The sequence below is a fragment of the Oncorhynchus kisutch genome, linkage group LG30 (assembly GCF_002021735.2).
Source record: "Oncorhynchus kisutch isolate 150728-3 linkage group LG30, Okis_V2, whole genome shotgun sequence".
In the NCBI taxonomy this organism is placed as follows: domain Eukaryota; kingdom Metazoa; phylum Chordata; class Actinopteri; order Salmoniformes; family Salmonidae; genus Oncorhynchus; species Oncorhynchus kisutch.
In genome coordinates, this window is record NC_034203.2 from 30,666,256 (window position 1) to 30,692,285 (window position 26,030).

At 46.6% G+C, this 26,030-nt stretch overlaps 1 protein-coding gene across 3 annotated transcripts; it reads right to left on the reverse strand.

Moving 5' to 3' along the window:
• Positions 1 to 894: 894 nt before the first annotated feature.
• On the reverse strand, positions 895 to 26,030 carry LOC109874630 (SUN domain-containing ossification factor). 3 transcript variants are annotated; one of them, XM_020466626.2, is made up of 22 exons: positions 25,770 to 26,030; positions 18,332 to 18,425; positions 18,012 to 18,179; positions 17,146 to 17,648; positions 16,755 to 16,839; positions 16,476 to 16,587; positions 16,282 to 16,397; positions 16,107 to 16,174; positions 11,156 to 11,263; positions 10,726 to 10,831; positions 10,286 to 10,306; positions 9,001 to 9,056; positions 7,816 to 7,898; positions 7,296 to 7,361; positions 6,929 to 7,070; positions 5,182 to 6,540; positions 4,935 to 5,022; positions 4,489 to 4,593; positions 4,084 to 4,157; positions 3,348 to 3,439; positions 2,708 to 2,763; positions 895 to 2,538 (listed from the first exon to the last, which is right to left on the reverse strand). In XM_020466626.2, the coding sequence occupies exons 1-22, from the start codon at positions 25,832 to 25,834 to the stop codon at positions 2,116 to 2,118; spliced, it is 3,990 nt and encodes a 1,329-aa protein (XP_020322215.1). In that variant the 5' UTR covers positions 25,835 to 26,030; the 3' UTR covers positions 895 to 2,115. The 3 variants fall into 3 exon arrangements, with proteins under 3 accessions (XP_020322215.1, XP_020322213.1, XP_020322214.1); XM_020466624.2 differs by having other exon boundaries at positions 4,084 to 4,232; positions 25,770 to 26,029; XM_020466625.2 differs by lacking the exon at positions 10,286 to 10,306 and having other exon boundaries at positions 4,084 to 4,232; positions 25,770 to 26,029.

Below are 26,030 nucleotides of genomic sequence, written 5' to 3' on the forward strand. Positions count from 1 at the left end.
GTCTCAGACGATCCCGCAGGTGAAGAAGCTGGATGTGGATGTCCTGGGCTGGCGCGGTTACAAATGGTCTAAAACAACGTTGTTGGTGGCTTATGGTAGCGAAATTAACATTCAATTCAGCTTTGGTGGCCATTCCTGCAGTCAGCATATCAATTGCACGCTCCCTCAATCAAAACTTGAGACATCTGTGGCATTGCGGTGTGACAAAACTTTAATCAGCTTGTTGATATGCCACACCTGTCAGGTGGATGGATTATCTTGACAAAGGATAAATGTTCACTAACAGTGATGTAAACACATTCTTGCCCAAAATAAACATTTTGTGCATTTGGAAAAATTCTGGGATCTTTTATTTCAGCTCATGAAACATGGGCCCAACACTTTACATGTTGCATTTATATTTTTGTTCAATAAAGGTGCTACCTGTCCATCCACCCACTAATGTCTGAGCTCTTCATTTTTGGGAAAACGATGGTCACATTTCTACTGTGGCATCCAGGTACTACACACTGAAATGTTACCGGCCTGCTGGCTGAAGAAAACCCAGCTGCAGTCAAGTTCTTTTGCGCAGTACTAGACTAGCTAGCTCTGTAAACAACACCTGTGATCCCAGGCTTCTTGTCAGCCAAAGATGGTGGATAAATTAAGATAGTTCACTTAGGCTGCTTACAATTGAACAAATTTCTAATAAATCCGTTCTGCTTAACAGGGTGGTTCTCCCATAGACCCCAATGCAATAGGAGTTGGGTCTGGCCTGCTTAGTTCATTGACTGTAATGTAACCCCAAAAAATGAGGGAGTGGGCCATCTCGCTTCCGTCTCTGTCACCCAGATTAGAATGTCACTTCCGGGTCACATCATTTTGGGGGAAATGTCTAAATAAAAGTCCCCAACGTAATAGTAGAAAAGTCTCAACCTGCATTTATTCATGATATGATAAATATATTAACGATTTATATTTAAGTGACATTTGCATGAAATTTCAAGTGTCCAACCATGATACAATCTACTCACTCGTCCATAAATTACAAAACAAGTTCTAACAAAAAGCTAGGTCATAGCAGGTGTTGCTGGACTTTTACTGTGGTCAAATATCTTTGATAGGGCCCATTTATCCCTAATATAATAAATTGTTTTCAACTTCAGAAAATGAGAACCTATCTTGAAACAGGAAAAACATGCTGTTTCTATGAAATGAACATGGCTAGACCAGCAACCCACTAGCAAAAGCAAATTCTAACTTTGATTTTCCTTTCATGGAATTGTATTCCTTTAGCCCATCCTTGACATTGGCTATTATTTATAGTTTTGATTGTTACATTGTGCACCTTTACCAAATCTGTATTTTGAATGTAAATGGGATGTTATTGAAGTGCCCAGACATGATTTTTTTGCGATTTCACTTGTTTTTGATAAACTTACCCCAACCAGAGATAGACTTCCTCCTGCTCATTCTGCAGTGCCAGGGTGGGGATAAAGTAAAACAAAAGCTCTAAAATCACCCAAATATATCCTTTCAGAAATGGCAACGCTCTCACTATAGTGATGCAGGTCTTTAGATGTTGTACACATTACCTTTTGTCACACCAAACTTTATTGGAAACATATTTCATATTGTGCGACTCGAGAGATATTTCTCTGTGTAGCCCATGATACTTTTCTGGGTGCGCATGCTCGGGCTACACGGAAAATAAGCACAGATGGATCGGGGAAACTGCTTGAGTCGCACAAAATTAAATAAACATTGCAGATAAAGTTTGGAAAGACAATTTCAGAAGTTGCGTTTCTAAAATGACGTATTTAAGTGATTTTTTTGGCTTTTGTTCATGTTTTATTCTAGAACATGCCATTTACATCCAAAATACAGATTTGGTTAAAAAAAAGTTTACTTATCTTTTAAGGTTGTCATTATTAACCTCATAACAAAGAGCCTGACAAAAGGTTTGACAGAGAACATGGACAGAACATAACATGCTGGTTAGGAGGTGGAAGAAGAGGGATTGTCTCATTTGTGTACTAGCCTAAAGCCTCCTATGTATAGAGAGATAACAATTCTCCTTTCAGAGGATGAGTGTTCCAGAGTCTGAAGGAGGAGCAGTCCGTGTCAGACGGGACCTCAGAGCGCCATCACTCCCAGCCTCCCTGCAGCTAGCTCTTTTTCCCCCCCGATGAGGTCCTGCAGGGTAAGGATGGTGGGTGTAGCTTCGCTCCTGTCTCTCCGTGGGCCCTGCAGGAGATCCACGCGCCCAGGCTTGAAAGCCAGCTTCTCTGCCCTGCTCCTGGGCGGGGGCAGGCCATCACAGAGGCGCGTGCAGGTGGCAGCAGCGAGGCCGCAGAAGGAGGGCTCGTCTGACTGGGAGGAGCCCTCGGAGCTGCCCTCAGAGGGGGGGTCCCTGAAGGCAGGGTGGCGGAGATGCCCCGTGTGGGGTAGAGGGTCTATGGTGCCATGGCCATTATATATGGGTGCTTGGTTAGCAAGCAAAGGAGAACAGAAAGCAGTGTTCTTCAGGGTCTCCACGGTCTTCATCTTACTGCGTTTCTTCAGCAGAGAAGTGTTGGGGACAGAGGGTGGAAGAGGAGAGAGATTTTATTTGTTGAGGTTGGCGATGAGGAGAGATCATGTTCATGATACAGTTATACATGATACAGTTTATATGTGAGAGAGTGTTGAGAATTTCCTTGAGATAGCGACACTGTTCCATCCATACCTTTTTATTAGCTGGTGGAAAATGTATTGGTTCAACAGTTTGCAGTGACTCTGCACCTGCAAGCACAAGGTGAAAATAGAAAGCAAATTATATTTTTAAAAACTGATTGTGAAACAATATTATAAAATCAGCCAAACAGCAACCACAAACCTTGCTCTCGAGAACCCAAGGCATTCTGCCTTATCCCAAGGGTTCTCAGCTATAAACACCGCTTACTGGTGGGACCATGTAAACTACAATCACAACACACAGGTGTTCGAGCATGCTAGATAGCTAATGAGCACAGTAGGTCGCCTCTGTCTTCCATAAAAAAGCAATGTAACATGTAAATATGGCTAAGTGGAACCGTTAACACAGTTTCTTTTAATAAAGGAACGCATCTTTCATATCAGCGAGAAGTTATGTTTCCAAAATCGTACCGCAAGCAATGTGTGTTATCAGTTTAAGACCGGGTGTCACCATAAGTTATCAGTTTAAGACCTGTGTTAACAAAACTCCCCCAGCCAGAAGGTACCTTCATGAATAGACAGCCACTAAGGTGGATAGAGTCTATGAATGGGCTACCACAAACCTTGGAATGAAGTACACACTCCTCCACACACACATACATACATACATACATAGTCATGAGTAAACTTGCCTTCAGTGGTAGGTAACTGGAAGGAATCAGAGTGCAGGAGAGGATATGAGGCTCGTCTCTTCAAGCTCATGTCTTCATATTCAGAGAACCGCCTGAGGGGAGGAGACAGGATGAATTAGACTCAGACTTAAAGTAACTGTCCAGTGAAAATCTCACTTTTAAAAGTTCATATTGTTAACTCATACCCAAATAATGTCCTATACTCGTATGTGGCAAAAGCATCAATTGGAGAAAAAGAAAAAAAAAAACACTTCAAAAACCCCACCTCAAACATGTATCTCAAATAGACCGTTTAAAAAATGCTTGATATTTCCTCAGAGGATGTTGCACTGGCCAATCAGAGGTCTTCTCGCGTGAATATCTTTAAAGACCGGTATACGCCCAGACCACTCCAACACAGAAAAGCTGCTTTTTAACATACTTAAAAAATAAATAAAACATTTGGAAGGAAAACTATTTCACTCATATTGTAATTAATTATAGGTCATATTTCATAGAAACCTGGAAACACTGGACAGTTACTTTAAACACAGCATCCTGATGACACTTCATGTATGTCAACAATAATGTGCAGGTGAGTGTGTGGTGTCCCTTGGATGAGATGTGGTAACACCAATTGAAGGGTACCTATGTAAGGACTTCATTACACATTCGTAACCCATTCATAAGCAGTACATAATCACAACCCCTGGTGTTCCCCATAGTGGAACATAACAGAGGATGTGAGTGTAGATACCTCTCTGGGGAGCAGTAGCTGTAGGTTATAGGAGGGTCTGTGGAGGGAGGCTGCATGGCAGCCATGCGACAGTGCTGGAAACACAGAAGCAGGCCCAGGATCAAACACAACACCAGGCACAGCAGGAGGTAACTCTGCCTGTCTGTCACCTACAACAGAGACAGGGTCAAGTTAGCACACTGTAGCCATGTGCTGTGATTGGTAAGGGGTGTAAAGAAATATAGAATACATTTTACTGCTTCATTCCAGGGTTGGGTTCAAATTCATGTCAATTCAGATGGAAAACTTCCCTGTTGAAAAGCAATGAGGTTAATTGTTCTTTAGTTCACTTCCCACTGACTGAATTTAAATGTATTGACCCCAAACCTGCTGTATTCAATAGGGTAGAAATGATGTAGTATCTACCTGGCTCTGCAGCTGGCTGACTCTCACAGACAGGTTGAGCACCAGCTGTGTGACATCCTCCAGTTGGCCCTGCAACGAATGGATGGACTCTGTCTGTCTCTGGTCCTATAGGGACAAAGGAAACTTTTGAGCTGACCAATCACAAACACTCTCACAAGCCATATTCCCATACATTGCAAATGACACCCTCCCTGCAATTTTGAGTGACTAGATGACAAAATCTGTCATTCTGCCCCTGAACAAGGCAATTAACCCACTGTTCCTAGGCCATCCATGTAAATAAGAATTTGTTGTTAACTGACTTGCCTAGTTAAATAATGGTTAAAAAAATAAATAATTTAAAGGCCAAAACTGTGCGATACCCGCCTGAGACTCCATCTTAAGATAGGCTACGCAGTATGTAACGTTCTAGACAAACACATTGTAGGTCCCCCTCCACTCCGCACCTGCTCCTCTGCCTTCCTGGATGTGTTCTGCAGTTTGATGATGGTTTGGTTGAAAGCCCTCTGCATCTCTTCCATCTGCCTTCGGTACCTTCAACAAAACACACAGAAGTATCAGCATCACCATCTAAACCTTCAATTGACTAACTCTAGTTCCAATAGGTCTGACATCTGACAGTTAAATAAAACCAGCAGCATGGTGCTCAATGCTCAGCCAATGGCCATCCGTGAATCGCTGAGGCCACCGTACCTCTGGCTGAGTTGCTCTAGGTAGCGTCCGCTCAGCGACATGTTCATCTCCAGGGCCTTGATGCGGTTGTTGAGCCTCATGAACACAGACTCCTTCTGGCTGGTGGAGCCGTGCATCGGGTTCCCGTTCCCCTGCTCCGTGGCGTTGTGGAGCTCTGCATAGAAGTCTAAAGGGGAAGGAGAGGGGGGCTGGAAGGAGGTGGGGCGAGGCAGCTGCTGCCCGTTGCCATTGGGCGACGGGGTGAAGACAATGTCCTCCACAAGCTCCGCTTCCCCCTTGGTTTCCGTGGCCACGGCCTGGCCATGGCCATGCGAGGGGGGCTCCGTCATGACCACGACGGGGACAGAGTTCTGCTCCTCGGGAGTAGTGTTGCCGCCGCCGGCACCCGCTGGTTTAAGTGGGGATCCCAGAGGCTGTTGCTGCTCTGTGGGGGTGGAGGTAGTGAGGAGGGGTGGGGGGAGTGGATCAGTCACATGTGGTTGGTGGATGACCGGGATGTTGTCTTGTTCTACAGGCTGGACTTCAGGACAGGGCCTCTCCTCTACAGGGGTTCCCCAGCTCTGCTCCACTGGGTCACTGGAGCTGGAGGTGGCGACAGTGGGAGGCTGCCTGATTTCCCCCTGCTGCACCTCCTGGCTTTTCTCTGCCCCAGTGATGGGGTGCTTCTGCCCAGGCATGTCTTTGGATAAGGTGTGGAGTGGAGGCGCCACGGCAGGTGTGGGCCTGGCGGCAGAGCTGGGGGTGTCGGTGGAGCTGGGTCTGGGCAGGGTGGAGGTCTGGCTGGGCTCTAGGTGGGGCAGCTCCATACTGGGCTCTACCTCTTCCACTGCCTCAGTCTCAACCCATGGAAGGTGTGGTGGGGTGTCAGTGGGCCTGGCTTCTCTCTCCCCATGGGCAGAGCTGGGCTCTCTCTCCTGGGGTTGTTCCCCCTGAGTGTGTGAATGCTGGGGTGTCTGGGTGGGCGTGGGGGAGATGGGCAGCTGCTGTGACGGGGTGGTGGGGGTGACTGGAGCTGGAGTAGCCTCTGGTTTCCTCTCCTGGCTGGTATAGTTTCTCTGAAAGGAACACTGGTGAACGAGGTACTCCTGGAGGGAGGCTGAGCAGGAGCAAGAAGAGGAGGAAGATGGACCACAGTAGTCAAGGCTTTCTTGCTGTCGATGGCCAGGGCAACGGTGGTCCTCTCTCTCCCTCCCATCCTCTTCCTCCTCCAGCATGGTGACTATAGACTGGACCTCCTCCTCCTCTATAGGAGAGACTACCTGCTCCTCTTTAGTTACATGCTCTGGTTTGGGTTCCTCTGTGGTAGTGACATCAGGGTCCTCTAGTACTTCAGGCTGCTCCACCTCTACAGCGTCAGGCCTGAGAACAGAGACAGAAACAGGGAGAAACAGGAAGAAAGAGACAGAAACAGGGAGAGAAAGACACGGAGAAAGAGAGACAGAAACAGGGAGAGAAAGACACAGAGAAAGAGAGACAGGGACGTAAGCTATTACAGCTATAAAATACCAATAATGCACATCCAAGCACGGTAACCTGCCGGCCCTAACATAAATGTGATTTATTATCATAGGAATCACAAACTATCCCATTTAGCTGACTTCTAATATACTCTGGTAAATACCATTGCCGTCAGACTTTAAAAAATAAACACTTCAGCAGTTTAAATGACAAAATGTCTTCCATTATTGTAGATCTATATCAAGTGAAAGACTAAGTGAAAAAAAAGGACTGGTTGGCTGGTACTTACACTGGGCTGAGGGTGGTGGTGGTGTCAGGGTCAGATGATGTAACGACAGTCAGGTTCACGGTCTGGCCTGAGAAGTTCCCTTCACCTGGTCCTCCCCCCAGCACGTTGACTTTAATGTTGTTCACCATGTTCAGAATGACGTCTGGAACAAGACAGCCCATGAGTGAATACTTATACCAGTCATTGAAACCCTCCCCACATAGACGTCACAAAGGGTTTACAGACTCAGGTATGACAGATCTCATTTTTTTAATACTAAGAGGGGTGGGAACCCTGTGAGTCTCAAAGACACTTATACGCAGGATGAAACCATAGTTGTGTGACTGGTGTAATGGGATATTTATTTGGTTGTATGTGTCTAACTCACCCTTGGCTGATCCTATGAGGTCATTTGAAGCCTTGTCCTCTGCAGGAACGTATCCAGGAGGATAATCTGAAGGTCACACAAACACAGGAGAGATAACATCACACTCACCAGGAACAACATCCAAACAGTTCAAAGGTGAGAGGTACAAATGACATTAACCTGTGATGGGTTGGGATTCCTAAATGTTAAATATTGTGAATCATAAGTTCTACTAGAGACATGAGAGGTGCCATAGTCTAGGGTTAGAGGTTTCATAGTGTCCGTCAATTTCTTACTCTGATATTTACAACCTAACACCTGTATAAGGACTTTGTTGACATATTACATCTAGTCTCGTCATAAGGTGAACATGTTGCTGTGTACTTGTTATTACATGTTAATGTACATTGATGAATGCGTCATATCTTATCATGCATTCCCTGTCTGATACGTATGACCAGAGACATTTTATTTATATGTTTATGACCATGATGGTTTAGAGAATATTGACAAGTATTTCAGAAGAACAGGAGGCTCTCACCGAGGTCGTCATCCTGGTCGTCTGGTCTGTCCAGGGGGTCAGCGATCTCCTCATACTCCTCCACCATACTCGTTCCAAAAACCCTTCAACAGAAAGGAAGACGTGTTATACTGTCTAGCAGTCACCAGAGGGCAGACAGAGATACACCAGGAGCCCAGTAATAACATAACAAATGATAGCTAAGATATCCTAAAATAAAAAGTTTAAACTCCTTAAATGTTTAAACTAACATCAAACTGAGAGTTAGCAAATACTACAAATGTGTGTTTAAGTCCCACAAGAATACAATGAGCCCGTATGGTCCCAGCTGTCTTTTTGTTTTACAACTATTAATGCCTCTGTAGGAGAAAAAAAGCGAGTGGCTGTACTTTTTGAAGACAAAATGTCCTGCAAACTCTGACAGCCAGAGCTGCCTCCCAGTGCCCCTGACAAGGCAGCTTCAAGAGAGAGAGATCAGTTCAACAGTACAACACTAGCAGCTCCAGATGCAAGACTGGTGAGGGGCGACATGGGGTAAACTTATCAGTTGTCAAACTGAATGTATTCAACTGAAATGTGTCTTCCGCATTTAACCCAACCCCTCTGAACCACCTTAAATCGACATCCATATCTTCGGCGCCCGGGGAACAGTGGGTTAACTGCCTTGCACAGCGGCAGAACAACATAATTTTACCTTGTTAACTCAGGGATTCGATCCAGCAACCTTCCGGTTACTGGCCCAAAGCTCTAACCACAAGGCTACCTGCCGCCTCACACTCGTATACAGTGCCTTCAGAAAGTATACAGACTCTTCACTTTTTCACGTTACGGCCTTATTCTAAAATATATTATCGTTTTTTCCCCTCATCTACACACAATACCCCATAATGACAAAAAACTTTTTTACATTTTAGCAAAATGTATTTTTTTTGTATTTGTATTTTTTTGTAAATGCTATCACATTTACATAAGCATTCAGATCCCTTTCTCAGTACTTTGTTGTAGAACAGTGATTACAGCCTCGAGTCTTCTTGGGTATGACGCTACAAGCTTGGTACACCTGTATTTGGAGAGTTTATCCAATTATTCTGTGCAAATCCTCTTAAGCTCTGTCAGGTTGGATGGGGAGCGTCGCTGCACAGCTATTCTCAGGTCTCTCCAGAGAAAAACTTCCATTAACTAAATGTTTTTCCATTCATTGCCTACCTTATGAGACTAAGGGGGCAGAAGTGTTCAGATCCATGGTGAGAGACCAGCTCCACCTGCGATGAAACACAGACATCATTTATATCCAGGAAACAAGCATTAGTGCATGGTGGGACTGTTCTACACTGTCAGTGATAATAAGCATGTTGCAATATGAACACTTGGCAAAGCTATGATTTGGCCAGTGGTTAAATTGTTACTGAAATCGTGTGACAAATAGTCAAATTCAAGTTAGTTGTTGTTAACATTGATGATTGTCTGGCTGGTCAGCGACAAGCTATTACAGGCACTTTGAAGCTGTGATGAACCGCCTTGCCCTACACACTAAAAGAGACTAAATGCAACGATTCCAAATGTGTTTCTCTGATGTTCATTAAGAAAAGTCAAGATTTCAGTCAAGGGAATATGGTTTGATGTGGTAGTTAGATGTTTGTCCCCCATGAGACACCATAGCAGCAAAGTCAGTATTCCTTCTTCCAATTAGTCTGAATGAATCTAAGATGAAAAAGGCAAGTGAGCATTGTCAAACTCAAAACCCAACCCTCAAGTAATACAGTTATAGACGAGACAGACTTAATGAACAAAAGTAATCCTATTTACACTTTGTAGTCAACTTTGACACTAAAATAAATGTTTCTGACTCACATCGATGCCACATAGGCTGTTTTCTATCAGAGGAGTTGCCCTTTAAAGAATGTCATGACTGACATGACTAGATGAATTATAATGATTAGAGATATGTTCAGTGGCTTTATCTAGATAGAAGGATTATTTGCTACCTCAAATCAAATCAAATCAAATTTATTTATATAGCCCTTCGTACATCAGCTGATATCTCAAAGTGCTGTACAGAAACCCAGCCTAAAACCCCAAACAGCAAGCAATGCAGGTGGAGAAGCACGGTGGCTAGGAAAAACTCCCTAGAAAGGCCAATACCTAGGAAGAAACCTAGAGAGGAACCAGGCTATGTGGGGTGGCCAGTCCTCTTCTGGCTGTGCCGGGTGGAGATTATAACAGAACATGGTCAAGATGTTCAATGTTCATAAATGACCAGCATGGTCGAATAATAATAAGGCAGAACAGTTGAAACTAGAGCAGCAGCACAGTCAGGTGGAAGTTGAAACTGGAGCAGCAGCATGGCCAGGTAGACTGGCCTAGTGTAAGCTGGTGCTGATCAGTTAGCAAGATTCTCCTACTGTTAGCATTGTAACACTAAAGCCCTTCCCTTCAACCCTCTACATGCTCCTCCACAGACCAACCACCTCTAAGATATAAATAGGCTAACCTTTATGTACTTGGTGAACATCTGAAGCAGGAGAAACAAAGGAAGAGAAACAAGTAATTACAAGAAGCGTACATGCATTTAAAATAGGAACAATGAATCAATGCTGGTTCCTGTTCCGCTCTTCAGAGAAGAGGTACAGAAGCATCAGTTTAAAGACGAGAAAGGCTCCAATGTTTTGTACATTTGTAAAACATTACTCTAGAATGAGAGGACCAGCACGAACACACAAACAGCCCAGAGCGGGATTTGAGTTTGACCTACTTGTGAAGGAGAGGGCCATAACAGAGTAAAGGGGGCTACTGTAATCTTGATTTTATTTGTAATTAATCAAGTAGTCCCATTGAAGTCAGAATACCTCTTCCCAAGAGAGACCTGGATGACTAGAATGGGAGTAAAAGAGGGGGTAGATAACAGAAGGTGCAGGAGAATGCCATACACACCTTGACATATTTGGCATACAGGTGCTCGTCCAGAGGGAAACTCTGAACAGTGCGCTCCTCCCGAGCATGAAAAGTGCCCAGCTTCACCCACTTGTTGGTCGGGTACCTGAGGGAGAATCATCCAACACATCCAACACTCAACATCATTCAACCTATTGTTCAACCCATATTAGTGCAGTAGTACTGACTATTTTAGTAACATGTATGATGTTCATCATCAAATGACAGTTTGAAAGATATAAAATCAAGATATTCCCATTGTGGTTGTGTTCATAAAGCACCAAGAAGAAGAAAACTGACTGAAACAGGGAGAGACTATATGAACTTGTCCAATAACAGCAAATTTTCATTTCAGTAATTAAATGGTTTAAAACATTTTTCCATGCGTGCCTTAATGAACATGCCCCAGATTTATGGCTAAAAATCAAACCTGTCACTGATGGAGACCAGGAAGTCTTTGGGTGTGGAGGAGAAGAGCTCAAAGTTAGCAATGTCCAACTGCTTCACCTGGATGGGATCGCACAGCTCGATGATGAACCTGAGAGAGAGAGAGACGGGCGAGAGAGAGAGAGAGAGAGAGAGAAGGGGTGAGAGAGAGAAGTGGTGAGAGAGAAGGGGCGAGAGAGAGAGAGAAGGGCCGAGAGAGAGAGAAGGGGCGAGAGAGAGGAGGGGTGAGAGAGCGAGAGAGAGAGAAGGGGCGAGCGAGAGAGAGAGAGAGAAGGGGCGAGTGAGAGAGAAGGGGCGAGAAAGAGAGAAGGGGCGAGAGAGAGAGAAGGGGCGAGAGAGAGAGAAGGGGGCGAGAGAGAGAGTCGAGAGAAGGGGCGAGAGAGAGAGTCGAGAGAAGGGGCGAGAGAGAGTCGAGAGAAGGGGCGAGAGAGAGTCGAGAGAAGGGGCGAGAGAGAGAGTTGAGAGAAGGGGCGAGAGAGAGAGTCGAGAGAAGGGGCGAGAGAGAGAGTCGAGAGAAGGGGCGAGAGAGAGTCGAGAGAAGGGGCGAGAGAGAGTCGAGAGAAGGGGCGAGAGAGAGAGTCGAGAGAAGGGGCGAGAGAGAGAGTCGAGAGAAGGGGCGAGAGAGAGAGTCGAGAGAAGGGGCGAGAGAAAGAGTCGAGAGAAGGGGCGAGAGAGAGAGTCGAGAGAAGGGGCGAGAGAGAGAGTCGAGAGAAGGGGCGAGAGAGAGAGTCGAGAGAAGGGGCGAGAGAAAGAGTCGAGAGAAGGGGCGAGAGAGAGAGTCGAGAGAAGGGGCGAGAGAGAGAGTCGAGAGATGGGACGAGAGAGAGAGTCGAGAGAAGGGGCGAGAGAGAGAGTCGAGAGAAGGGGCGAGAGAGAGAGTCTAGAGAAGGGGCGAGAGAGAGAGTCGAGAGAAGGGGCGAGAGAGAGAGTCGAGAGAAGGGGCGAGAGAGAGAGTCGAGAGAAGGGGCGAGTGAGAGAGTCGAGAGAAGGGGCGAGTGAGAGAGTCGAGAGAAGGGTCGAGTGAGAGAGTCGAGAGAAGGGGCGAGAGAGAGAGAAGGGGCGTGAAAGAGAGAAGGGGCGAGAGAGAGAGAGAAGGGGCGAGAAAGAGAGAAGGGCGAGAAAGAGAGAAGGGGGCGAGAGAGAGAGAGAGTCGAGAGAAGGGGCGAGAGAGAGAGTGAGAGAAGGGACGAGAGAGTGGAGAGAAGGGGCGAGAGAGAGAGTCGAGAGAAGGGGCGAGAGAGAGAGTCGAGAGAAGGGTCGCGAGAGAGAGTCGAGAGAAGGGGCGAGAGAGAGCGAGAGAAGGGGCGAGAGAGAGAGAGAAGGGGCGAGAGAGAGAGCGAGAGAAGGGGCGAGAGAGAGGAGGGGTGAGAGAGCGAGAGAGAGAGAAGGGACGAGTGAGAGAAGGAGAGAGAGAGAAGGGGCGAGTGAGAGAGAAGGGGCGAGAAAGAGAGAAGGGGCGAGAAAGAGAGAAGGGGCGAGAAAGAGAGGAGGGGCCGAGAGAGAGTCGAGAGAAGGGGCGAGAGAGAGAGTCGAGAGAAGGGGCGAGAGAGAGAATCGAGAGAAGGGGCGAGAGAGAGAGTCGAGAGAAGGGTCGAGAGAGAGAGTCGAGAGAAGGGTCGAGAGAGAGAGTCTAGAGAAGGGGCGAGAGAGAGTCTAGAGAAGGGGCGAGAGAGAGTCTAGAGAAGGGGCGAGAGAGAGAGTCTAGAGAAGGGGCGAGAGAGAGAGTCTAGAGAAGGGGCGAGAGAGAGAGTCTAGAGAAGGGGCGAGAGAGAGAGTCGAGAGAAGGGGCGAGAGACAGTCGAGAGAAGGGGCGAGAGAGAGCGAGAGAAGGGGCGAGAGACAGAGTCGAGAGAAGGGGCGAGAGAGAGTCGAGAGAAGGGTCGCGAGAGAGAGTCGAGAGAAGGGGCGAGAGAGAGCGAGAGAAGGGGCGAGAGAGAGAGCGAGAGAAGGGGCGAGAGAGAGGAGGGGTGAGAGAGCGAGAGAGAGAGAAGGGACGAGTGAGAGAAGGAGAGAGAGAGAAGGGCGAGTGAGAGAGAAGGGGCGAGAAAGAGAGAAGGGGCGAAAAAGAGAGAAGGGGCGAGAAAGAGAGGAGGGGGCGAGAGAGAGAGTCGAGAGAAGGGGCGAGAGAGAGAGTCGAGAGAAGGGGCGAGAGAGAGAGTCGAGAGAAGGGGCGAGAGAGAGAGTCTAGAGAAGGGGCGAGAGAGAGAGTCTAGAGAAGGGGCGAGAGAGAGAGTCTAGAGAAGGGGCGAGAGAGAGAGTCGAGAGAAGGGGAGAGAGAGAGTCGAGAGAAGGGGCGAGAGACAGTCGAGAGAAGGGGCGAGAGAGAGAGTCGAGAGAAGGGGCGAGAGAGAGAGTCGAGAGAAGGGGCGAGAGAGAGAGTCGAGAGAAGGGACGAGAGAGAGAGTCGAGAGAAGGGGCGAGAGAGAGTCGAGAGAAGGGGCGAGAGAGAGAGTCGAGAGAAGGGGCGAGAGAGAGAGTCGAGAGAAGGGGCGAGAGAGAGAGTCGAGAGAAGGGGCGAGAGAGAGAGTCGAGAGAAGGGGCGAGTGAGAGAGTCGAGAGAAGGGGCGAGAGAGAGAGTCGAGAGAAGGGGCGAGAGAGAGAGTCGAGAGAAGGGGCGAGTGAGAGAGTCGAGAGAAGGGGCGAGTGAGAGAGTCGAGAGAAGGGGCGAGTGAGAGAGTCGAGAGAAGGGGCGAGTGAGAGAGAAGGGGCGTGAAAGAGAGAAGGGGCGAGAGAGAGAGAAGGGGCGAGAAAGAGAGAAGGGCGAGAAAGAGAGAAGGGGGCGAGAGAGAGAGAAGGGCGAGAAAGAGAGAAGGGGGCGAGAGAGAGAGTCGAGAGAAGGGGCGAGAGAGAGAGTGAGAGAAGGGACGAGAGAGTCGAGAGAAGGGGCGAGAGAGAGAGTCGAGAGAAGGGGCGAGAGAGAGAGTCGAGAGAAGGGTCGCGAGAGAGAGTCGAGAGAAGGGGCGAGAGAGAGGAGGGGTGAGAGAGCGAGAGAGAGAGAAGGGACGAGTGAGAGAGAAGGGGCGAGAAAGAGAGGAGGGGGCGAGAGAGAGAGTCGAGAGAAGGGGCGAGAGAGAGAGTCGAGAGAAGGGGCGAGAGAGAGAGTCGAGAGAAGGGGCGAGAGAGAGAGTCGAGAGAAGGGGCGAGAGAGAGAGTCGAGAGAAGGGGCGAGAGAGAGAGTCGAGAGAAGGGGCGAGAGAGAGAGTCGAGAGAAGGGGCGAGAGAGAGAGTCGAGAGAAGGGTCGAGAGAGAGAGTCTAGAGAAGGGGCGAGAGAGAGTCTAGAGAAGGGGCGAGAGAGAGAGTCGAGAGAAGGGGCGAGAGAGAGAGTCGAGAGAAGGGACGAGAGAGAGAGTCGAGAGAAGGGGCGAGAGAGAGAGTCGAGAGAAGGGGCGAGTGAGAGAGTCGAGAGAAGGGGCGAGAGAGAGAGTCGAGAGAAGGGGCGAGAGAGAGAGTCGAGAGAAGGGACGAGAGACAGTCGAGAGAAGGGGCGAGAGAGAGCGAGAGAAGGGGCGAGAGAGAGCGAGAGAAGGGGCGAGAGAGAGAGTCGAGAGAAGGGACGAGAGAGAGAGTCGAGAGAAGGGGCGAGAGAGAGTCGAGAGAAGGGGCGAGAGAGAGAGTCGAGAGAAGGGACGAGAGAGAGAGTCGAGAGAAGGGGCGAGAGAGAGAGTCGAGAGAAGGGGCGAGTGAGAGAGTCGAGAGAAGGGACGAGAGAGAGAGTCGAGAGAAGGGGCGAGAGAGAGTCGAGAGAAGGGGCGAGAGAGAGAGTCGAGAGAAGGGGCGAGAGAGAGAGTCGAGAGAAGGGGCGAGAGAGAGAGTCGAGAGAAGGGGCGAGAGAGAGAGTCGAGAGAAGGGGCGAGAGAGAGAGTCGAGAGAAGGGGCGAGAGAGAGAGTCGAGAGAAGGGACGAGAGAGAGAGTCGAGAGAAGGGGCGAGAGAGAGTCGAGAGAAGGGGCGAGAGAGAGAGTCGAGAGAAGGGGCGAGAGAGAGAGTCGAGAGAAGGGGCGAGAGAGAGAGTCGAGAGAAGGGGCGAGAGAGAGAGTCGAGAGAAGGGGCGAGTGAGAGAGTCGAGAGAAGGGGCGAGAGAGAGAGTCGAGAGAAGGGGCGAGAGAGAGAGTCGAGAGAAGGGGCGAGTGAGAGAGTCGAGAGAAGGGGCGAGTGAGAGAGTCGAGAGAAGGGGCGAGTGAGAGAGTCGAGAGAAGGGGCGAGTGAGAGAGAAGGGGCGTGAAAGAGAGAAGGGGCGAGAGAGAGAGAAGGGGCGAGAAAGAGAGAAGGGCGAGAAAGAGAGAAGGGGGCGAGAGAGAGAGAAGGGCGAGAAAGAGAGAAGGGGGCGAGAGAGAGAGTCGAGAGAAGGGGCGAGAGAGAGAGTGAGAGAAGGGACGAGAGAGTCGAGAGAAGGGGCGAGAGAGAGAGTCGAGAGAAGGGGCGAGAGAGAGAGTCGAGAGAAGGGTCGCGAGAGAGAGTCGAGAGAAGGGGCGAGAGAGAGGAGGGGTGAGAGAGCGAGAGAGAGCGAAGGGACGAGTGAGAGAGAAGGGGCGAGAAAGAGAGAAGGGGCGAGAAAGAGAGAAGGGGCGAGAAAGAGAGGAGGGGGCGAGAGAGAGAGTCGAGAGAAGGGGCGAGAGAGAGAGTCGAGAGAAGGGGCGAGAGAGAGAGTCGAGAGAAGGGGCGAGAGAGAGAGTCGAGAGAAGGGGCGAGAGAGAGAGTCGAGAGAAGGGGCGAGAGAGAGAGTCGAGAGAAGGGTCGAGAGAGAGAGTCTAGAGAAGGGGCGAGAGAGAGTCTAGAGAAGGGGCGAGAGAGAGAGTCTAGAGAAGGGGCGAGAGAGAGAGTCGAGAGAAGGGGCGAGAGAGAGCGAGAGAAGGGGCGAGAGACAGAGTCGAGAGAAGGGGCGAGAGAGAGCGAGAGAAGGGGCGAGGGATCTCCAAACGCACGCACACACTCACCAGATCTTGTTGCTGCAGGGGTTTAACATGTAATGATCCATGCTCTCCATTAATATGGCTGAAGTACTCTGACAGAAAACAAGATCCTTCCGTCAATATAAAGCTAGCTATTAAAATCAGTTGTATCAACTGAATATTTAGATGGGTTTGGAGGGTGACAGTTTGAAATAGATACCTTAGCCTCTGGGTTAGAACCCAGGATCTTGGCGCCACACTCCACTGAGGCATAGTTGTTGAAGTTCTTCTGCACCTTCTTTACAGCGCCGTTGGTGGAGATGTGAGTGGCCAGAGCTATGAAGAGAGATACAGTTTTAAATCAAAACCAGTGAGTGAGTGAGTGTGTGAGATAAGGAACACCATCTATCTTACTGTTCTCCTTCTCCATAATTTTCTTCTTCCACTCGTCAAAGGTGGGGATGTCCTCCGCATCCTTGGTTGCCACATTAGGATCCTTCTCTGTGGCGATGTGTGAGCTCAAGGCCTGGCAACAGCAGTCAACAGTACATCAGACTCAGTTCAAATATTTACTTCAATCATCATATACTCAAGCATTTAAGCTGGGCTTAATTAAGCTTGGAGTTTGCACTTTTGGGACTATAAGCATCAGAAAACATTATTTCTATGCAACAAATGTTGGTGTATCTCTACCCGTTCTTTCAACATGTGGGAGGTGTTGTCGGTCTTGGTGCCTTTTCCTTGAGCGTTGTTAAGTTTCTCCAGGACAACAGGAAGACTACAGAGGGAGACAATAGAAAGAAAGCCTACATTCAAACACTGGTAAAAGCAACTGGGGTCGAACCTGAGCCTCCTGTGCGCCACTTGACTGTGTTAGCCATTTCTGCTAAAGCCATTAGCTCTCAAGGAGCGAACACAAGTTAAGGTTAGGGCATTTTCACATATGAAATTCAATTCCCTGGTTTGGTTTCCTGGATCGTTTGTGAGAATTCTACAAAATACTTTTTGCTTTCACAAGACTTAAAAATAAGCGTTTCAGGAAAAGATTTGCGAGATGTACATTCTACATTCCAAGTCACAATACCTGGGACTCTGGTCCTGGATGTTGGAGCCGCTACTCAGGCAGGTCCAGGATTCATCAAAGGGGTTGGTTTCTCCAGCTTCACAGTCGTCTGTGGCAAGATCAGTATCGCTGAATTCCGGTACAGGGACATCAGACAAAGTATCCTCTGGTACACTAGAGGATGAGCCATGGGACATGGAGGGGTCTTCAGTGACGGGGTTGAGGGCAGAGGAAAAAGGGAATAGGTCAGAGGTGGGTGTTGGCTGCAGCTCTTGGGTGACAACGGGCTCTGGAGGTGGCTGCTCGGCCTCTGGTTCTGCTGCCTCTGGTTCTGCTGTCTCTGGTTCAGCTGTCTCTGGCTCGGCCTCTGGTTCTGCTGTCTCTTGCTCGGCCTCTGGTTCTGCTGTCTCTGGCTCGGCCTCTGGTTCTGCTGTCTCTGGCTCGGCCTCTGGTTCTGCTGTCTCTGGCTCGGCCTCTGGTTCTGCTGTCTCTGGCTCCTTCTCAGAATCCTCCAGGTCCAACGTCTGGAAAACATTATCACTGCACTGTCAGTAAAAGACCGAACTTAATATTGATGGTCCATGGCAACCATCCACCTGCCTGCGCAGTATGTGTTTTATGATACAAAGATTTCAGGAACAATCAATAGGTTTGGTCAATAAGTCTGGTGGATGGTATGCAAATCTCAATCTGCTCTTGAACTGAAGAAATAGACATCTGCTTCACATACAGTAAGAAAGCCAGAGTGGAGTAGTTCTTCAGGTCTACTTCTTATGATTCATCACTGCAGAACCTCTACCTTTTGGACCCCAGGAAGAGTAGATCTAGATCTCAATTCTAACAGCAAAATGGGGATCCAAATAAAAACATAACCAAAACATAAGTACCTGAACATGCTCCTTGTTCTCCACCTCAGTGCTTGGAGTCCCCGCCCCCTCCTCCTCTGCTAGGCCCCGCTGCTGTGTCTCCACCTCCTCTCCCTCTGGCAGCACCTCCTCTTCAGATAGGTGCTGGACATACTGTGACCCCCAGCCATCCTCTAACTGAACAACACCCTGACGGACCGGAAGTGAACATTAGTTGTCGTATCCAACATTAAAGAAACAGGTATCATATCAACAAGAGAGTTGTTGATATGTTATACTAGGTATGTAACAAAAGGCATGATTGAAACGTATGGTCCAAACAGGTGAAGCAGTTGATGTACCTTGTGATGGGACCTGTCGCCAGGATCTTCCTTCAGACTCTGGGTCTGAGCCTCTGGGGGTTGCTCTGTGCAGCTAACATATTTAGTGGGGTGCCTGAGATAACATAGGAGAAGACATCAGTGTTATTGATTTAGGCATGGGGGCCAGAGTGAGAGTAATGGGAATAGGGGATTTGGAATTTCAGTTTACTTCCTGAATTTAGATTAAATTGACCCTAATGCTATTAATGTGTGGAAATATACTGTAACCTAGTGTCACTATGTTTACCGTTCCAACAAGTACAAGCCTTGACCAGAAGAAAAACAACTTGATTTCAAAGAATCAATGAAGGAATCATAGTCAAACAGAGGAAGCTGCTTCCCAGCAGTTTCAGAGCTGAAAGAGGCGACATGGGAATGCCTAGGTGTCTGACAGTGTCTCTCTCTCACAGTGTATCTTATCACTGTGGGGGGCAGGCCAGGCTGGAGGTGGGAGGTCAAAGTCAAAACCTTATGCCATGTGGCTGCACAGGGAAAATTAAAAAGCGCATGCCACTGTCTGCTGACAGTCTGACAGTGTGTCAAGTCAATGTCACAGCTGTCTTGTGAATCTTGGCACGGGACAACAGAGATCGCTGGTCATGGCAAGGCTTTAAATAAGTCCACTCACAACAATGTCACATTTCTACTGGGGACAGAGGTCATTGTGTTAAGCTGCAGTGTCAAACAGCTGCACCACTAACGTGGCCTTGTCTAGCAGTGAATTTATAGGGCAAGTAGTCTAATGTGCTTGGCCACTGGAGTCTGGTAAGACACAAATAATATAGGTTGTAGGGTGTTTAACTTTTAATTCAGATCCAACAGCCCTAATGTAACCTCTAAGGAGCCATGGTGTTTTCGTTGGACGAGAAATTATGTATTAGAGTGTGTGGCCACTTTAACAATAGGCAGTAGAAAGTAACTAGGCAGTAAAGCAAAAGTAGGCCTACTTGCCAAATATACTGCAGTAAAATGTAATGTAATCAACACCATAAGCCTAGCATACATCCCTACAAGTCTGAGGAATTTGAATTATGAGTTGTAGTTAGAATGAGTAGTAATACTTAGGGTTGGGCGGTATCCAGATTTTCATACCGTTTCTGTACCATACCAGGGTATATGGTATTACCGGAAGTGCACACAAGGGGAGCTATACAAATAAAAGAAAAAATGATATACAGTACCAGTCAAGTTTGGACACACCTACTCATTCATTGCTGCTCAGTCCCTCCTGTACTCCCTGTTCACCCACGACCGCGTGGCCATGCACACCTTCAACTCAATCAGAAAGTTTGCAGACGACAACAGTAGTAGGCTTGATTACCAAGAACGACAAGACAGCCTATAGGGAGGAGATGAGGGCACTCGGAGTGCAGTGTCAGGAAAACAACCTCTCACTCAACGTCAACAAAACAAAGGAGATGATCGTGAACTTCGGGAAACAGCAAAGGGAGCACCCCCTATGCAAATCGATGGGACAGCAGTGGAGAAGGTGGAAAGTTTTAAGTTCCTCGGCATACACATCACAGACAAACTGAAATGGTCCACCCACACAGACAGTGTGGTAAAAAGGGCGCAACAGGACCTCTTCAACCTCAGGAGGCTGAAGAAATTTGGCTTGTTACTTAAAACCCTCAAACTTTTACAGATGCACAATTGAGAGCATCCTGTCGGGCTGCATCACCACCTGGTACGGCAACTGCACCGCCCATAACCACAGGGCTCTCCAGAGGGTGGTGCGGTCTGCACAACGCAGGCAAAATACCTGCTCTCCAGGACACCTATAGCACAGGAAGGCCAAAAAGATCATCAAGGAAAACAACCACCCGAGCCACTGCCTGTTCACCCCGCTACCATCCAGAAGGCGAGGTCAGTACAGGTGCATCAAAGCTGGGCCCGAGAGACTGATAAATAGCTTCTATCTCAAGGCCATCAGACTGTTAAACAGCCCTCACTAGCACAGAGAGGTTACTGCCTACATACAGACTTGTAATCATTGGCCACTTTAATAAATGCATCACTAGTCACTTTAATAATACCACTTTAATAAATGTTTACATATCTTGCATTACTCATCTCATATGTATATACTGTATTGTATACCATCTTGCCTATGCTGCTCGGTCATTGCTCATCCATATACAGCTCTGGAAAAAATGAAGAGACCACTGCAAAATTATCAGTTTCTCTAGTTTTACTATTTATTGGTACGTGTTTGGGTAAAATGAACATTTTTATTTTATTCTATTCTATAACCACTGACAACATTTCTCCCAAATTCCAAATAAAAAATATTGTCATTTAGAGCATTTATTTGCAGAAAATGACAACGGGTCAAAATAACTAAAAAGATGCGGTGTTGTCAGACCTCGAATAATGCAAAGAAAATAAGTTCATATTCATTTTTAAACACAATACTAATGTTTTAACTTAGGAAGAGTTCAGAAATCAGTATTTGGTGGAATAAGCCTGATACCAGCCTTGCTGAAGCACCCCCAGGTCATCACCGTTCCTCCACCAAATTTCACAGTTGGTGCAATACCTGGAGAGGCCTACAAGTCAGTGTCTCGCACCCACTGTGAAATTTGGTGGATTGGTGATGATCTGGGGGTGCTTCAACAAGGCTGGAATCGGGCAGATTTGTCTTTGTGAAGGACATATGAATCAAGCCACGTACAAGGTTGTCCTGGAAGAAAAGTTGATTCTGCTCTGACAATGTTCCCCAACTCTGAAGATTGGTTTTTCCAGTAGGACAATGCTCCATGCCACACAGCCAGGTCAACCAAGGTGTGGATGGAGGATCTCCAGATCAAGACCCTGTCATGGCCAGCCCAATCTCCAGACCTGAACCCCATTGAAAACCTCTGGAATGTGATCAAGAGGAAGATGGATGGTCACAAGCATCAAACAAAGGCGAGCTGCTTGAATTTTTGCATCAGGAAGACTGGTGGAGAACATGCCAAGATACATGAAAGATGTTGGGTTTCTGCCAGACAGCGTTTTCCTTGATGGCTAAAAAGCTCCATTTTAGTCTCATCTGAACAGAGTACCTTCTTCCATATGTTTGGGGAGTCTCCCACATGCCTTTTGGCAAACACCAAACGTGTTGGATTATTTTTTTCTTTAAGCAATGTCTTTTTTCTGGACACTTTTCCGTAAAGCCCAGCTCTGTTGAGCATACGACTTAAAGTGTGGACAGATATCCCAATCTCTGCTGTGGAGATTTGCAGCTCCGTCAGGGTTATCTTTGGTCTCTTTGTTGCCTCTCTGGTTAATGCCCTCCTTGCCTGGCCAGTGGGTTTTGGTGGGCAGCCCTCTCTTGGCAGGTTTGTTGTGGTGCCATGTTCTTTCAATGTTTTTATAATGGATTTAATGGTGCTCCGTGGGATGTTCAAAGTTTCTGATATTTTTTTATACCCCAACCCTGATCTGTACTTCTCCGCAACTTTGTCCCTGACCTGTTTGGAGAGCTCCTTGGTCTTCATGGTGCCGCTTGCTTGGTGGTGCCCCTTGTTTAGTGGTGTTGCAGACTCTGGAGCCTTTCAGAACAGGTGTATATATACTGAGATCATGTGACAGATCATGTGACACTTAGATTGCACACAAGTGGACTTTGTTTAACTAATTATGTGACTTCTGAAGGTAATTGGTTGCACCAGATCTTATTTAGGGGCTTCATAGCAAAGGTGGTGAATACATATACATGCACCACTTTTTATTCATTTCACTTCACCAATTGGGACTATTTTGTGTCTGTCCATTACATGAAAAACAAATAAAAATCCATTTAAATTACAGGTTGTAATGAAACAAAATAGGAAAACTGCCAAGAGGGTGAATACTTTTCAAAGGCACTGTATATTCTTATTCCATTCCTTTACTTAGATTTGTGTGTATTAGGTAGTTGTGGAATTGTTAGATTACTTGTTAGATATTGCTGCACTGTCGGAACTAGAAGCATTTCGCTACACTAGCAATAACATCTGCTAACCATGTGTATGTGACCGATAAAATGTGATTTGATTTTTGAAGGATTTTTCTTTATTTTTACTATTTTCTACATTGTGAATAATATTGAACGCATCCAAAACTATGAAATAACACACATGGAATCATGTAGTAACAAAAAAAGTGTTAAACAAATCAAAACATATTTTATATTTGAGATTCTTAAAAAGTAGCCACCCTTTGCCTTGATGACAGCTTTGCACACTCTTGGCATTCTCTCAACAGCTTCACCTGGAATGCTTTTCCAACAGTCTTGAAGCAGTTCCCACATATGCTGAGAACATGTTGCCTGCTTTTCCTTGTGGTCCAACTCATCAAACCATCTCAATTGGGTTGAGGTCGGGTGATTGTGGAGGCCAGGTCATCTGATGCAGCCCTCCATCACTCTCCTTGCTCAAATAGCACTTACACCGCCTGGAGGTGTGTTGGGTCATTGTCCTGTTGAAAAGCAAATGATAGTCCCACTAAGTGAAAACCAGATGGGATGGCGTATCGCTGCAGAATGCTGGCTAAGTGTGCCTTGAATTCTAAATAAATCACAGTGTCACCAGCAAAGCACCCCCACACCATCACACCTCCTCCTCCATGCTTCACGGTGGAAACCACACATGCAGAGATCATCCGTTCACCTACTCTGTGTCTCACAAAGACATGGTGGTTGGAACCAAAAATCTCAAATTTGGACTCATCAGACCAAAGGACAGATTTCCAACAGTCTAATGTCCATTGCCCATGATTCTCTTCTTCATATTGGTGTCCTTTAGTAGTGGTTTCTTTGCAGTAATTCGACCATGAAGGCCTGATTCACTAAACCTGTTGAGATGTGTCTCGTTACTTGAACTCTGTGAAGCATTTATTTGGGCTGCAATCTGAGATGCAGTTAACTCTACTGAACGTGTCCTCTGCAGCAAAGGTAACTCTGGGTCTTCCTTTCCTGTGGCGGTCCTCATGAGAGCCAGTTTCATCATAGTGCTTGATGGTTTTTGCGACTGCACTTGAAGAAACTTTCAAAGTTCTTGAAATTTTCCGGATTGACTGACCTTCATGTCTTAAAAGTAATGATGGACTGTCGTTTCTCGTTGCTTATTTGAGCTGTTTTTTTTTTACCAAATAGGGCTATCTTCTGCATACCACCCTTACCTTGTCACAACACAACGGATTGCCTCAAACGCATTAAGAAGGAAAGAAATTCAACAAATTAAGACACACCTGTTAATTGAAATGCATTCCAGATGACTACCTCATGAAGTTGGTTGAGAGAATGCCAAGAGTGTGCAAAGCTGTCAACAAGGCAAAGGGTGGCTACTTTAAAGAATCTCAAATATAAAATATATTTTGATTTTAACACTTTTTTGGTTACTACATGATTCCAAATGTTATTTCATAGTTTTGATGTCAAAAACCAAAACTTAAGAATGGGAAGCAAAGAAATATACAGCTTCTTATACTTGCTTTCAATGACAATGACACATTTATAACTCAGAATTCTATGTGAATTTGGTCTGGTCTCCAAAAAAGTTAGATATTGCAGTTTTTACTTGTAGTTTGTTATAAGCAGTGGCATAGCACGCCCCCCCCCCCCTGTAGTAACAGTATTGAAAATCATACCATCGGTATACGGTATAAATGGTATATCGCCCAAGCCTAATAGTACTACCGGTAGTTTCAGCAAGAATCAACTGTGGGCGGACATAATATGATCATGTGAATACAGGGACCAGTGTTAGATGGCAGATTTTGGCTCAATTCCCTCTAACAACACATGAGAAACAAGATAAGGGAGTAGCAGCCTAACTGGCACATTCTATGACTCATTTACAGTGATACACCCAAGGTGTGATTGTGACTGAGCACTCTTCCCTGAGCATAAACACACCCTCCTGAAGTGGACTCTCCCCTCTTGAATCCTTGAAGGGAAGTGAACAAGTGCACACTTCAGGATAAAGGGCAGATTATTGGTACATTGAGAAAGTTAGATTTGCATCCAGGGGTGGGACTGTCAATAATACTCCTTCATGCCTGAGTAGAATTAAGGAGGGGTAGCCTCCAACACTGCAGTCTGAGGAAGGAGATAGCCATGAACATGCCATATCATAGCAGTACAAAGTTCAGGGGGAGGTTTACACATCACATTTCACCTAACTAGGTACTTTCCAGATGCTTAGCTCATTAATGAGTTTCCACTACAAAATTACAGCCTAGGCCAGGTACATTTTAAAGTAAACTCAGCGAGATGACGTTGCAACGAGCAGCACCCCAAATGAGCACGATGCAAGACTACTCTCACACAGTATCTGTGCACTGCACGCTTCTACAACTTGATAGCTACGGGAACAAAATAACAGAAGTTAGCCTTGCGCTTCAACACTCTTAGTTGTGGAAATGAAGGGTTGCCTTATTGCCGATTTGTTTTTTTACTGATAACAACCAATATACAAGTAATTCCAGTAGTCTGCTATGTCTAGTTCATCCCGTGTGTAGGTGTAAATAGCTAGCCTATTTTTCGGGCAAGTGATAATTTTCTGGCAACCCAAAAATACTCCTCACTTGCCCAATGCCATGGCCGAGTGCCTTTCAGACCTTAATGTCAATCTCTGCACTACTGTGTTTACTTTGTGCATGCAACATCATCTCGCTGAGCCGGACTAGTGCTACACTTTGAAAAATGTAAGGGCCAAGAAGCATCACTTTCCTCGAAAGGACTTCAGGCCATTGGAATTTCTGTCTGAGCATCAATGCAGCATTCATGTGCGCCATTACAGTAAACCTGGTGCATTCTTCTCCATTAAGCCTATCCTAGATTCTCATCACCTCTGGATGGAGCCTCTGAACTTTGGTGATGAAGGATTTACAGCCAGGGGTCAGGACCTAAAAGCAGCGAGCCTGCTAGCTGAGTGACTAAATAGGCTGTAAATCCTTAACTATCAGGTCAGGGTAAAATGTATTATGTGGCTAACAGAACATATTAGAAATCAATACAGGCCGTGCAACAACTCAGCAATAGTGTGTTATTTAACCTACCCTATTTAGTATGATAGAGATATTATGTAACTAGTTAAGTTACTATTAGGGTCCTATACTCCACTTTCTGGTGATGGAGGCAGGCTGAGGCAATACGATATGAATTGTTAAAATACAAACTGCATTTGTCTGAGCTAGCGAACGCTACTGGCGAACACTAGCTAGCTAGCTAACGTTCGCTATCTACAGCCTAGGCTGTAATTTTGTAGTTAGTAGGTAACTTAGCTAGCTAACCTGGCTAGCAAGCCAGTTAACGCTATGCTTGCCGTGGTTCTCGTTAATATAGCATCTATTCCAACATGTTTTGGCTAACGAGATGCTATAGTTATCTAGTGAGGTAAAACACATACCTTGTTATGAAAATAAAAGTACCGTAGAGCTAACAACTTACCAACACAGTAATAACACAAGTAGGCACGCTGACATAACTCGCCACAATCTCTTCTTCATCATCATCCCGCAGGGTCCAACATTATCACCGTCTCCCTACACATGTATCAATACTGTGGTTATTCAACAGTTGTATGTTTTAACTCAACGTGAATATGTCTAACTTCTACTACAAGTTACAGGTCCGAAACCTAACTTCTAGTTCCCTGAAAGTGGTGTTGTGTTGAACTGTTGGCTCCTGTCAAATCCACTGGAGCAGGAG